Here is a 13,813-nt window from a genome sequence, read left to right on the forward strand (position 1 = left end):
TATGATTTGGACGCTAGAATATTACGTTAATGGAAACCCCATTACATCTTGCGTGAACCCCTTGGTGGGTGTGTCCCCTGGGTAGTGTCTATCATATAAAATACCTACGATTATCAAGTTGCGCCATGCCACATAAGAGTGAATCTGGAATATATGTCTTTTGCTCATCATCATGTACAAATACCATGCTAATACATTTAAACCGAGCTACTATCGTCACGCCAGCTACTCGCATCGCTCTCCCCGAGGCGATATCCTCGCCCATATCCCCGCAGACTAAATGATGTATGAATACCCCCCCAGTCACCGGATCCGACCTACCGACCCGTGGTAGAGAAGGCTATTTTCACATCGGCCCGTGGCCACTCGAATAGGACATCGCCACCGTACACCGTCGTCGTGATAGTCGAGATGCGCACCTCGACCTCGTTATAGAATTTCTCACATTCTCGCAACACGCGATTGACTAGTTCCCGACTCAGACTTGGGTCGTCCGCGTCGCCGAAATGTTTCTCAACCCGCTTGCGTAGCGCTTCAATGCCCTTGCGAACTTCGCGCCCGTCATACGCACTTAGGATTTTGTTGAACGTTGCCTTGGAATTGCTAGGCTGTGCGGCGATGATTGTAATGGTCTTTCCTGACGCGATCTGGGCCTCAAGGTTTTCTAGATACTCTAGTAATTTTCCTAGGGGCCTGCGCATTACGGCATTGAGATATAGACCCATGTGCTCCGCCATCTCGCTAGCAGCAGCTTCCTTCCAATCTTCAAGTACCTCAAGACCATGAGTATTAAGTTCTTCTGAAAAGTGGTTCATATTTTCAATCAGGAGAATGTGATAGTTCAGCGCCTCTTTGTCCTCGGGGTCAGCACCGCTGCTTGTTAGTGTTGCCGGGTTCTCTCTAGCAATCACTTTGAGAGAGTCAAACATGGATTTGATGATTCGCTCATATTCCCTGTCTACGGCTCGTCTAACAGAAGACGCCGTATCTGTCATCGAAAGCATGTTCTCAACTGCGGCAGAGAAATTTGGGAATACGCGCATGAAAGAGATAACGCCTTTGCGCTTCTTGATTTTTACTTTTGTGTCTTCGATCGCGCGAATTTGTTCTTCGACAAACTTGGAAAAGCGAGATTCAAGAGTTCCGTTAAGTTTCTGAAGAACATTGTTCAAGAAGTCCTGGTTGGATGATGTCATCTCTACTTGTTTGCGCTCTAGGACGGCTAGAATGCCAACTCCTTGCCTAGCAGAATGTTAGTGGGGTATCTAAACTGAGAGAAGAATGGAAGAATGCGTACAATGGATCCTGTGCCAGAACCCAGAGGATCAGATTCTGAAGGTCCTGCTCCAAAAAGATAAATATGGCCTCCATTGCTCGAGTGACCCTCCTGGCCAAATCACGGTCAGGCTCCATGAGCCGGTGGCGCTTCAAGTCACCACCTTGTCGGTCGCGTGGCCGTGTCATCGCTACTAGGTCTGGGAAATCTGCGGTCTCTAAGGTTGTGGCATGAAAGAAGTCGACAATGAAATTTTGCTCGATAGCAACAAGAGGGAGTAGATCGTCCATAACGCCAGCAAAGATTTCATAAGGATGACTGCGACCATCTTGTCCTTTTTCAGAATTCGTCTTGCTCCCCTCACCCAGAGGCCTACCTAGAGTCCTCGCTAAGGTTTGACTTCGCTTGACAGTGACTCTTCTGGCTGTTGCCATTGTGCCTTCTTGCTGTTTTTCTATCTGGGCTGTGAAAAGTAGTACTGATTCCTCGCTTGCTGGTTTCCTTGCGTTTCGCTTCCATACCTCCAGGATGTCCTTGAATTGCGATCGATAAAGGGGATTATTCTTTTCTTGATAGATGTGGAGATACCGATCCCACTCTCCCAGGTTCACTTCCCGAGCGTACAAAATTAACGGATGATATTGCCAGAGCAGAGCCCGTCCGGCGTCATGGTTCCGAGGATCAACCTTCTTGGACAAGGCACCAGCAATGGCAGACTTGGTCTCTTGGATGGCTTTGTCGAATTGACGAGACATGAAACCACCTAATCGATTTAAGAAAAACTTAGTTTCTGACAAATACATTTCCTTCTTTTCCTGGACAATGCGCATCTTGCCATAATCGGGATTGAGACTTGTCTGTTGTTCATTCATGCTTGTGTCTTCGCTTTTTCGCATATCTGGTCCTGCCACAGAAGGATCAATCTTCATCATCGCTTTATAGAGGGTGACTAGTGCCCCTTCAATTTCTTCCAGCCCAGAAGCAGTCTCCAATGGGGCTGTCTTGAGCGGTTGTAGATCATCGGCAGTGATGGCACAGATATCTAGAAGTGACTCTAACTCGTTGCGAAGCAGCTTCTGATTCGCTGCCTGTACTTGGAGTCCTTGCCCTTGGGCTTCTATGTAGGCAATGTCATCGGACAATGTCTAGGCCTTGTCAGAATCCAATTCATATTACGGAGAAATTCCTTACTTACCGAAAGTTCCACACTATATAGCGTTAAGAGGTTATCAAGCTCATCACATTCGGTAATAGCGGCATCTAGCCCGGTTTTGATAGCATCAACCCTCTCGTCTTCTTCTTGGAAGCGAGCAACCCAGCCACCAGCTTGTGCTTTATTGAGTTCCCGTTCAATATCCAGTTTCATCTCATCATAATTGCGAGATCGCATTTGGTTGCCTGGCACCCAGCCGAAATGGTCTAGCCATCTGGCGAACTCCATGGCTGTATCCGCTAGGAGGGTAGTATCTACACCCAGGGCGGAGAAATACTTAGTATCATTTCCAGTGATGGCTATCCGTTGTGCCTCCTCCTTTTTGCGTGTTTCTTCAAGCTGTTTCATTTGGACTTCTTTGGGGGTAATTTCCAGACTTGTAGGTTGACTGGAGCTAGGCACTGTGATCTTAACCTCAGGAACAGATACCGGTTTATCATCAGATTTTTGCGTGGGTTCGACGGGTTTGGATACCTCAGCCTGAGGTGTGGGACGAGGAGGAGCAGGTACTACGCTGGTAATGCCATCTGGGCCCTCCGCGATGGCCTTTTTTGCGGCTTCTCGTAATCGCTCTCCCGCCCCCCCTGGTCGAGGCTTAAAGGTGCCTGCAGCCGAGGCAGCTTTCCATAATGTACCTGCTAGCTTTTGCTGGGATCTTTTTGCTTTGATCATAGGTCCCAACCCTGGTCGTGTTTCTTCTTCATTGGGTGAACCAGTAGATGAAGCTTCTGGTGCTGGGTTTTCAGATATGGAAGCGTCCGTGGTACCATTCAGACTGTTATCCATAATGGTTGAGACTTCTTTGGCGGGCTCAGATGCCAAATCTGATTTTTCTGTCCGGCTACTCTCAGGGCGACTCTCACCCAAGTCATTTCGAGCTACAATTCGTTCGCTGCTCCGGGGTGGGGGTTCTCTTCGACTACCCTGGCTCATCAAAGGTGCGGGTACTAGATCATTGTCCGTAGCGCCTTGAGGCCGGAGAGGATCCATTGGTGGCCTTTTCCTGTCTGGGAGATCTACTTGAGAAGGGGGCATATCTGGGGGATCCCCGAGTCTCCCAGGAGGTCCAGATCCCGATATGCCACCGCGAGATCGCGGTGGGATACTACCGGCATCGTCACTTTTTGCTGTGGTAAATGACGCTGCGAGAGAATCCTGACTTTTATTTGAAGCTAATTTCCGTAGGGCAGGGGGTTGGTTGGAAATGCGGCCTGATTCAACACTCGGAGATGGAGAAGAATTGCCGTTTGGAGGCCCAAAATTACGAATTGATGGTGTTGATGGCTGTTGACTAGGTCGAGGACTAGGGAACGAAGCAGGTGTCGTCTGTGCGGGTGATGACTCAACCCATAATGGCTTCGGTTCAGGTCGCGAGCGTGATTGAGGTCGGGAATCTGGTCTTGATGGGGGTCGGGAGGGAGCTCTCGGGGGAGGTAGGCCATCGGGCCGTGAAGAGGGTATTGGGACTTTGGCATCAGGTCGGGGAGGAATGGGCGACGGCCGCGGAGGGGTACCCGTCTGTTCGGGTCGCGGGAGACCAGCATCATAGGGAGGTGGTGGTTGTCGGGGTGGCGGCGGTTTTCGCGAACCGAGGACTTGGTCTTGTTCACGAGGATCAAAGCCCCTCAGCTCTGGCTGGCCACCGCCAGTGTATTTACCATATATCTTGATCAGACTTGCAATGAAGAATTTCTTCTCTTTATCCGCATGGGCCTGCCAGTAGTACGGTTTCCCAATATTAACGATGAAACCGGTGTCGCCGGCCCATTGCCGCTTCTGTGGTTCGACAGTGGACGCAGTGAACGATTCAATTGCGGTGAGCTCGTTAAGATCCCATGTTTTCCCAATGGAAAAAGTTCCATTTGCATTCTCTTTAGATTTATGCATGCGCACGCGGCCCGACTTCCGCACAGATACGATAATGACGCGGGGCTTCTCTGACTCCCTTCGACTTTCAGGTGGAGGAGGGCTTGTCGGATGCGATGCGTACTCGGTAATACGAATGTGAGTGATGTAAGTTTCTAGGACTGGCAACGCGCGAGAACCCGTGTTAGCGAGCGAGGATATTTACGTGACACAGTGATTGGAATTGTCATACTAGACCCATCTGTGTCCTTCTTGTTGAAGCAACTCTCGACAATGCGCCGCTTCTCTTCCTCAAACTTCTCGGCCCTGCTCATGTCACGGCCGAGGCCTGGGCCCGGGCCACCTCGCTGCCGGGGGGCATCCATTGGTCACTTCTCTCAAGATAGGGAAGACTCATGAATATTACAGCGCGTTCATCGAAAGATGTGAGGAGGTTTGTGAAGCATTTTCGATGGTCATCTACGCAGCTGCGCCGACCGAGCCCGAACGGATGCGAAAGTAGCGACGGGGATCCCAAGACGAATCGTATGCGTACTGTTGTCCTGTCCGGTCTGATAGAAATCACGCTGTAGATGTAATGAATCAACAGATGGATTGGTGAAATGTGCGTTCACATCTATATCAAATTGGGCGACGGTGGAAGAAATCGGCTTCAAGGCAGAAAACGCCGTCCGTAGCCCAGGTAAGTGCTTAGGTATGTCGCTGGTGTTGATGACCTCTCTACTTAGCAGTGTAGGTACAGCACCGAGTACAGGTCACTGTGAGACAGCGATTTGACAAGCCCCTGGGAAGTCTGTTACAGGGTGCCGAGGGTGCTTAAGGTTCTCTCCTATTAATTTAGCGTCGACTTTGAGCACCATCGAGTCCAAGGCTAGGTACATAAGGGATGTGGGTACCTAGGTACTTGTTAGGTACGGCAAAGCGACACGTTACCTACTGGGCCACAGATAAAGGTATAATTACTTACCTTATAGTGCCTACTTAGGTAGTAGGGGTTAGGTTTCTTATCTGCCTACGACTGTAGATGATTGCCTTAGCAATATGTTGGATTGAATAGGTATATGAAATGCTCCTCTATGAGAGTGAATCGATCTCAACCATCAGATTTTGTATTTTTCCATGATCTCTTTCACCCTGTCCAGTGGCAGCGCCTCAATCTTGTGACCCAAGTTGCCGACCATTGTCTCTGCCATGCAAACAGCGTTGTAGATTGCCTCCTCCGTGGCCTCTGCTGCTGCTTCAAAAAGTCCATTGATTGATGAATCGTCCACCACTTCTGCCGCGAATGGTGTTGGCTTCCATGGATCCACCTCACGTCTGTCCATGGAGATCGTCTGTACCGGGATACGATTCCCAGTCGAGAATGCGAGGAAGATGTCGCCGCTAGGGTTATGCCCTCTACCGCCCACCCTCGCAAGTCCAACAGTTGCTCTCTTGGCTAGACGCTGGAGCTGGGTTGGGTGTAGGGGTGCGTCTGTAGCCAGAATCACGATTATACTTCCATCTTTGCGTTCTTTCTCCCTTTCAACATCCTCCCGGGCCGCCTTCTTCTCGGCGTCTTGCTCTGCCGCTTTGGCCTCTTCCTGGTCCAGAATCCTGCCAACAGGAACGCCTGAGATTCTAAAGTGAGGCTTCTTGCCGTAATTCGCTTGAACCAAAGCGCCAACGGTGTAATTTTTTGGCTCTCCCTTTGTGTTTAATCCTGGAACCACTCGGCTACTGCTACCGGTACCGCCCTTAAAATAGTCTATACCAATAATTGTCAGTAATTCCGCGGTACAGGTAAACGGCGAAGAAATACTGCGCTGGCCTGTTAACAGCACTCCCCTCTTCAGAACTTACGGCATATCATGCCCGTACCACCACCAACGCAGCCTTCCCGCACCCGGTCGCTTGATACATTTTCCAACCCCTTCACGATGTGCGCAGGTGTGATCGGAAATTGTGTAAGATCATTTAGGTAACCGTCGAATGTCTCGGCAACAATGGGCAAGAGAAACCAGTCCACCTGGCCCTTATTCGTTCCCTGGGATTTGATTGCGTATTCGTACTATAACTCAACAGAGTCAGTGTTCGTTTTCTTGGTGACATAGAGACTAGTTTAGGGAGTTCCGTGAGATATGGTTGTCACTCCAGCACGTACTATGCCTTGATACGCTGCACCGACGGCAAAAGAGTTGGTTATAATGATGGGCGAATGCAACAATCCGGTCTCGTTGATCCAGTGACTGCCAGTCATCTCGCCAGATCCATTGAAGCTGAAAAGCCCGGCGTAGCAGGCATCGTGAAACCAATCTTTTCGTGGCAGAATGCTCGTAACCCCGGTATTTACGTTACCGTTGTCAGCTAGGATTTCCTGGGTGTTTACTAGAACACCGGGAACATCGGTTATCGAATTAAGTGTGCCGGGCGCCCAATCTCCGAGATGAAGGTCGGGAAGAAGCTCGCGGACCCGCATCCGAGGCGACTTGTTAGCCGTCGAGGTGTTTGAGGTCGTCATGCTGAGTTCTCACAGACTAATTCTCTCAAAACATACAGACTATTGCAAGAGATGATAACTTTACTTCACCTAGGCAGCATCACCCGAGAAACCGCTGGATACCTCATCTTTATAACTGATTGACCCCCCTCTCAATTGCAGAACCAACTCTAAAATATGCTCCAATTAGAGTATACGGCGAGTTGAGTCATTGCCGGACTGAGAGACTAGGGATCTATATGGGCGATTGGTCAGTATCGAGGAATATCGCACCATATATGGAATCACCGATCGCTTGAGCACGATAATCACAGCTGGGACCCTCTGATAACCGCATTTCGCATTACCAATCGCTTCATTTTATTCAATGATGTACTACATAGAAGAGCTATACCTACCTACTCTTGACATCCTAGGTATTTGCGGAAAGCTTCCGAATTCACTTTTCTTTGTGTCATGCGGAGACTTCCCCTCCTCATTCAGCCACCTAGATTCTCCCCCACACGAACTACCCCACACGAATAGTAACCTAGGTAGGTAGTGCCGCATTGGGGACGGCTTATTTGGAGAGGTACTGTTCTGGTCACGATAGCCGAATATTATACCGCGGCTGGAGTTCGTCATGTGTGGTTGCACAGCGGTGTGTGGCAGTGGTTCCATCATCCAAGTCCATATCAAAGCGCATATCTCAAGTGCAAGCGTGATATTCAGCTAGGCGCGGGTCTGAGTTTCAAGGCTCGTGGAATCCTCAGTGACCCAAATAAAGTATAACACATAGTGTTGACTCCGCTTACCACGATGAGTGCCGCGATTCGTGTGGTCCCGAGTGTAAGTGCACTGCAAATCTCATCCAACGCCGAATGAGCCCAGCTTAAAGCAACACCCAACAGGCCGCGACTCGAGCTACGAGTCTCTTGAGAACAGTTCAGTTCACACATCCTCCGAACTGTCCATGTCACTCGAATCCGGGATACCACCAACGTCATGCCCGGCCACAGATCGAATCTTATGCCCAGCGGACTCGAGAGACCGGAAGACGCGGCTTCGCCTCTCCCATGGACCCTGCCCAGCAAAAAGAGTACGCCTTTGAGATGGCTGCATCCTCAATTCGATTCGGGCCCGGCGTAACTCAGGAAGTTGGCATGGACTTCGCCAACATGGGCGCCAAACGGGTGTGTGTCGTCACCGACTCCACCGTGAGGCGCCTGACTGCTGTCAAGCAAGTTGAGGAAGCTCTGTCCAGGGAAGGCATTAACTATGAAATCTTTGACAAGGTGCGAGTCGAGCCCAAAGATAGTTCGTGAGTGGCCTCTAGCCTCCTTGGAACCAACAGCCAAGCTCACACATACTGCAGAATCAAAGAAGCCATAGCATTTGCGAAGCCTTTTAAGGCAGACGCATTCTTAGCTGTCGGCGGAGGCTCCGTGATAGATACCGCTAAGTTGATGAACTTATATACTGAATACCCCGAGGCGGAGTTCTTGGACTTTGTAAACGCGCCTTTAGGTAAAGGAAGGCCAATCGATAAGAAACTGAAACCTTTGGTCGCTATTCCTACGACAGCCGGCACAGGTAGCGAGACTACGGGCACGGCCATCTTCGATCTGGTAGAAAAGAAAGCGAAGACTGGTATCGCACATCGTAATTTGAAGCCGACGCTTGGTATCTGCGATCCGCTCAACACCAAGACTATGCCAGCTGCTGTGAAGGCAAGCTCTGGGCTGGATGTCCTGTTTCACTCGCTGGAGTCTTGGACAGCGATACCTTTCAATGAAAGAACTCCCCGACCAACAAACCCGATCTTGAGACCGGCATATCAGGGCGCCAATCCCATTAGCGACATATTTTCCTTGAACGCCTTAAAAAGTACTATCAAGTACTTGCCACGCTCGGTCAAAGACCCTGAGGATTACGAAGCACAAAGTGAGATGCTTCTCGCTGCTACTTTAGCAGGCGTTGGTTTCGGCAATGCGGGCGTTCATTTATGCCATGGTAAGTGACTTGATGTGTAGCCGTCTGACGGAGAACTTGTTAACCTTTCCATAACCAGGAATGTCCTATCCAATTTCCGGCCAAAACCCAGGCTACAAGCATGCAGGCTACGAGGTCGCATCGCCTATTATTCCCCATGGTGTCACAGTAGCCGTGACTGCTCCGGCGGTATTTCGGTTCACAGCGCCATCAAATCCCGACCGCCACCTAGCAGCTGCCGAGGCATTCGGAGTTGACATTACGAATGTGAAGCGCGAAGATGCCGGAGAGGTTCTAGGAGAGGCTGTAGCGAAGTTCCTTGCCGATCTTGGTGATCAGCCCAATGGTCTGAAGGATCTAGGTTTTACTAGCGGGGATATCGAAAGTCTCGTCGAAGGTACCATTCCTCAAGCAAGAGTGCTTATGCTAGCACCGGGATTGGCAAAGGAACTCGAGCATGAAAGGGACCAGCTGAGAAGATTATTTGAAGATTCTATGACGCACGCGTAGATTTCTAGCATTCCAATCTCGGAATACAATAATAGCATCGCTCGAGCTTGTCATGCAAATCCCTATGAATGTCATGTACTCGCCCCTTTTTCTTGTATTCACGGAACTCCATGCGCATTTAATAGACATTGGACCCTCCCCAAAAACCTGCTGTTATTCTTTTTGAGCAATGCAGACATGGGCAGTCATCTCCAACGTGCATGTATCTCGTTCGCGCGCGGTAAGCTGCTTCGCTAGCTCTTCCTTCCACCTACTCATCTCATCTTGGCTCCACCCCTTACAGAACTGAGCCGTCCATAGTGGTGAGCTTGCGGCGTCGAGTAAGTCTGTAAGAGATTCGTGGCTCCAGTTCGGTGCCGCTTCATGGACCCTCAGGCTATCGGCCTTGAAACCGCCCGCCTTAACGACATTGACTAAATGCTCACTTGTTGACCACTTCGGGTCGACATCCACTATAATTCACAAGTCAGTACCACCATTTCAAGAGCAAAGTTGAGGTTCTAAGGTCGCAAATAGCTCAAAGCATGCCGTTCAGCCCAAGCACAGGGCTGCATGCATCGGAAGGAACAGGGATAGCGAAAATATTGTCCGGAGAAGTAGTCACTTACTTGCTTTCCCCGCGCCAACACCCGGTCGGATAGTCTCTGCAGTCCGGCTCATGATTTCCTGGGGCCGACGCGTCTTCCACGTCGTTAAAACTATGTGGCCGTTGGGTTTCAGCACGCGACACATCTCCCGTACACCAGCCACTGCATCAGAGAGCATGAAAATACCAAGGCCCATCACCACTGCGTCAAACGAGGCGTCAGGGAAACGGGAGAGGTCCTGTGAGTCTTGCACATAAGCTTCAGAGGTAGTCCAGCCTAGGGCGGCCGCATTGATCTTATATTGTTCGATCATTGGTTCCGAGAGATCTATCGCCGTCACCTGTGGCGGAGGATTGACTGGCAGACCTTTCACGGCGATATACTCGGGTAATGGTGATAAAAGAAGCTTGGTTACAATCCCGGGCCCGCAGGCAGAGTCAAGGATCCGGGTGGCTGACGTGTAAGTTGAGAGTGGAAGGTACGATAGAGCGGCGGCTGAGAGGCGCGTACTTGTTTCTCCCACCATTTTCTCATATAGAGCACCGCGAGAGAATACCGAGTTCTCGGTATCTACTTTCGTGCTTGTGGACGCCATGTTGTAGGTGTATTGTCTCTTTGGTGTATAAAAAGATGAGATAGGGAAGTGGCGGCGACAGGACCTTGAAATCATGCGGGAAGCCAGGTTGCTGTAGTTGTTGTGATTGTTCTTTAGGAATCTAAAGACAGACAGTTATCCGATAAATAGCTGCTTTTATGTGTTGCTGTCGGAGACATTTCGTGGTGAGCCAGCTGATAAAATGTCCGAAGCGTCCGGGTGCTCGGGGACTTTCACCACAACATTGACGGGCTCCTTTGAGGGTCTCACGAGCCCGTTGAATAACAATGCGACGGGAGCTACTCTACATTAAATTGATGGTTTCGGATCTGCGCATAGCTATAACAGTTCTCTATGGTATCCAAAGAGTATGTCATCAATGTTGGTAAAGTAGGCAATAGATTGAAGATCGTAGGATTATGATAGGATCATGACCCCGGCAGCGATATGGAAAGATTCTTTTCGTCTTAATGCTCATGACCACGCCCTGAACTGTATAATGTAAGTAGTGAACATGGTTCACGTTGCTCACTCATATGGACCTGCAAGATATTTTCAGCCTTGCCCATCCACTAACGATAATTAGCACCTATCGCCTTTGCGAAGGAACTTCGACAATGAATGTGTGACTGCATTTATCTCGTGTCAAAACTTGTTATAATAGAACTAACATGGCGAAGTAGTTCGCGCCCACAATCATGCCACCTAGAGAAGGAATGGACATTTCTCAATACTCCCTTGCTGATTCTCGTCGAAAGCATGGGCACGCATTTAGATGCAGTCTGAAAGAAAACGAGAGTTTTGAGACCGATTTCACCGGGGCTTCCGTGGAGGAATGCGGAACCTGGACGCTCCAGCAGGTGACCAATTCTAACACATTGTACGACAACGTCATGGCTATCCTCGACGCACACAGTGCAGAAGACCATATCATCACTTTGCGGTATCTACTGCTCGACATATAGTCAGTCACCTTTTCTAGTTCGTAACAAGGAAGCCAACACTTGGTACCCATTTCGAGTTCATTATACCAAGGTTAATGCGCTCTGAGATGAGTTCACAGACGAAGGTTGTTCGTCGGAGATGTGTGACATTTTGTTCAGGCGTAAAGACGAGTATATCGGTCAAAACGGGGTATTTAACGTAGACAAGACCAAAGAGCCTATCATGAAAGGAGAAGGGGTACTCTTGCCGGAAGATCAGTATCAAGATAGGGTAGATGAAGAATTTAGAGAATATTAGCAAGACTCCAAGCACTATAGGAAAAGTCAGTCTCTAAAAGCTTCAAAAACTGTGTTAGACTAGAAGTATTTCATTGAAATTCAAATGATTTCTTAGGTCCTATATCATACATACGCTTTGAATAAAAAATGTAGTCACCGATAGCTTGTCGCGCGTGTACAAGCTGAACATGCTGCTCGCCTTCATCTAGGGGCGTAATGCAGGCGGTTAATGATATTCGGGGACACGCAGGCATATTGCAAGGGAGGAATACAGGCTTCGCTTCACGAAACATCGCGAATAGCTTCAACGCCAAGTCCAGATCTCTGCCCTTGTTATAAATCCCACTCAGACCTGATCAACAAGCACCAGGCGACGTTTGCCAGTAGCACTAAACCACTTCCGAAAGAATCAACAACTGCTTACGGATAATTACTGACTTTGGTTACCTCATGAGTATTGAGAGTGAGAGTTGCGAAAGCCATAATAGCTCTGAAGTTTCGTAAGTTGTTTCTGTTCATAGTACATAATGATGGTCTAGATGGACAAGCAGAATGAATATAATCAGGCCTGGTAGCAGGGCTTGGGATCGAGACTATTCACAATCAAATATTTACTAAGGCTGGAAAGATCCTTGACCACGGTGATTAATTTAACTCGATATACTATTATACGGCCTTTGCCGGCCTCTGTAAAATTAAAGCCTGAGAGTGTCTCTGTCTAATGAACATCTGTATGACTGTATATTATCTTGTATTTTCGTATGCTTCAAAGAGACCTTCTCAACGTTCTTGTATGCTTTGAAATCTGTAGGCAATAGTTCTGTTCTCACTCGAAGAATATGTGCTCGCCGAATGTTTAGTTGGTCTTCAGGCTACTTGCATAGGTACATCGTCGCATCATTAGTGGTCATGCAGGTCTGGAAAGCAGGCCACTCGCAATCCTTTGTATAAGGAGGGCAGTCGAGAGGACATAGGCCCTATAAAGACAGTGTTAGCATAACGGCATTCTATTGAACCATAGTGTGGATGTCGAAATATCCCTTCGCGACAAGACCGAGAGAAGAAATAGTCACTTACCCCATCGATTTCTGCATAGCGGTGGTAGGCTAGGAAGGGATCCCCATCGACAGCGGAAAGATCAAACCACGCTTTGCCCAATTCAAGGTTCAGCTCCATCTGGAAGGGCCCTTGGATTTGCTCGTTCAAGGCGCATTTCAGCACGGCCCCGATGTTGTCGTTGTTCGCTGGCAGTGGTGACTGGTAAAGCTGGCCAGACCGCACCTGGACAGTGGGAGAGAAAGTGCCATCATTCTTTGCACCTCCACAATATATTTCAAAGGGGCAAAGATTCAGAACTTTGAGATACGCCGCAGATGCCGGAGGTGCCAAGGAGAGGAGGCAAAGGGCTGCGAGATTGAGAACTCGAGGCATCTTCCAGTGTTGGGTTTAGGTCTACCTTGGAGTAGGTAGTTAGTGACGGTGGATATATGATGCTCAGTGCGAGAATTCGTGCGGTGGATAAAAGAAAATCAACATTGGTCTTGCGTGAATTATCAAGGCGGCTTGATAGCTGTGTCGTTGTCCAGGAGGGCTTCTATGCAGCGTAAATCAAGCCATTCTCTCTCAAGCGAATTTGAACTTACCTTGATTTCCTTGGCTAGAGTCCGACAGATCCGCCATGAGCTATTTTTCTCTACATTAGTACAAGCTGCACTGTCGCAAGTCTTGATTTGGTAGGAAGCTAACTTGTTGATTGCGCATACTTATCGACATAAACTCTATGTCAAAGCGATGCGCTCAAGGTACAATCAAAATCATGGACATAGGGATTAAGCGGCCAACATCATAGCTCGTAGACCGCTTTTAACTGTTACCACTGAGATATGATGCTTTATGGGGAGTATCTCCTAAACTATAATTAATTACCGTATACGTATTCGGGACTTCTATAAGGACCTCAGTGTATGTATATTGCTAAATACTGTTTAGCGTTCACCCAATGCCAAAGGTGCGTTTATAGAGTTGGACACAGATATCTCGTCTGAAGCATCTTAGGTTCTTACGCCCCTGGCGCTAAGCAGAGAAAAACTTAT

The 13,813-nt window shown here is 48.8% G+C and overlaps 5 protein-coding genes across 5 annotated transcripts; 1 reads left to right on the forward strand and 4 right to left on the reverse strand.

Moving 5' to 3' along the window:
- Positions 1 to 5,128, reverse strand: F5B22DRAFT_483520 (exocyst complex component Sec3-domain-containing protein). The gene is made up of 4 exons (XM_047972278.1): positions 4,588 to 5,128; positions 2,472 to 4,516; positions 1,298 to 2,421; positions 1 to 1,242 (listed from the first exon to the last, which is right to left on the reverse strand). Exons 1-4 carry the CDS (start codon positions 4,718 to 4,720, stop codon positions 318 to 320), a joined length of 4,227 nt encoding a protein of 1,408 aa, XP_047826322.1. The 5' UTR covers positions 4,721 to 5,128; the 3' UTR covers positions 1 to 317.
- A 1-nt stretch (position 5,129) lies between these two features.
- F5B22DRAFT_483241 (peptidase family S58) lies at positions 5,130 to 7,032 on the reverse strand. The gene is made up of 4 exons (XM_047972273.1): positions 6,499 to 7,032; positions 6,198 to 6,405; positions 5,323 to 6,102; positions 5,130 to 5,251 (listed from the first exon to the last, which is right to left on the reverse strand). The coding sequence occupies exons 1-3, from the start codon at positions 6,853 to 6,855 to the stop codon at positions 5,456 to 5,458; spliced, it is 1,212 nt and encodes a 403-aa protein (XP_047826323.1). The 5' UTR covers positions 6,856 to 7,032; the 3' UTR covers positions 5,130 to 5,251; positions 5,323 to 5,455.
- A 472-nt stretch (positions 7,033 to 7,504) lies between these two features.
- F5B22DRAFT_483513 (iron-containing alcohol dehydrogenase-domain containing protein) lies at positions 7,505 to 9,615 on the forward strand. The gene is made up of 4 exons (XM_047972277.1): positions 7,505 to 7,662; positions 7,725 to 8,134; positions 8,189 to 8,826; positions 8,885 to 9,615. Exons 1-4 carry the CDS (start codon positions 7,633 to 7,635, stop codon positions 9,313 to 9,315), a joined length of 1,509 nt encoding a protein of 502 aa, XP_047826324.1. The 5' UTR covers positions 7,505 to 7,632; the 3' UTR covers positions 9,316 to 9,615.
- F5B22DRAFT_651135 (S-adenosyl-L-methionine-dependent methyltransferase) lies at positions 9,469 to 10,497 on the reverse strand (the record flags this gene model as incomplete). Its single annotated transcript, XM_047979413.1, has 2 exons — positions 9,469 to 9,767; positions 9,924 to 10,497. 2 exons carry the CDS (start codon positions 10,495 to 10,497, stop codon positions 9,469 to 9,471), a joined length of 873 nt encoding a protein of 290 aa, XP_047826325.1.
- A 2,095-nt stretch (positions 10,498 to 12,592) lies between these two features.
- On the reverse strand, positions 12,593 to 13,151 carry F5B22DRAFT_651137 (uncharacterized protein; the record flags this gene model as incomplete). The annotated part of the gene is made up of 2 exons (XM_047979414.1): positions 12,593 to 12,697; positions 12,798 to 13,151. The coding sequence occupies 2 exons, from the start codon at positions 13,149 to 13,151 to the stop codon at positions 12,593 to 12,595; spliced, it is 459 nt and encodes a 152-aa protein (XP_047826326.1).
- Positions 13,152 to 13,813: the final 662 nt, after the last annotated feature.

This window comes from Xylaria bambusicola (assembly GCF_022495145.1).
Source record: "Xylaria bambusicola strain CBS 139988 unplaced genomic scaffold F5B22scaffold_63, whole genome shotgun sequence".
NCBI lineage: Eukaryota > Fungi > Ascomycota > Sordariomycetes > Xylariales > Xylariaceae > Xylaria > Xylaria bambusicola.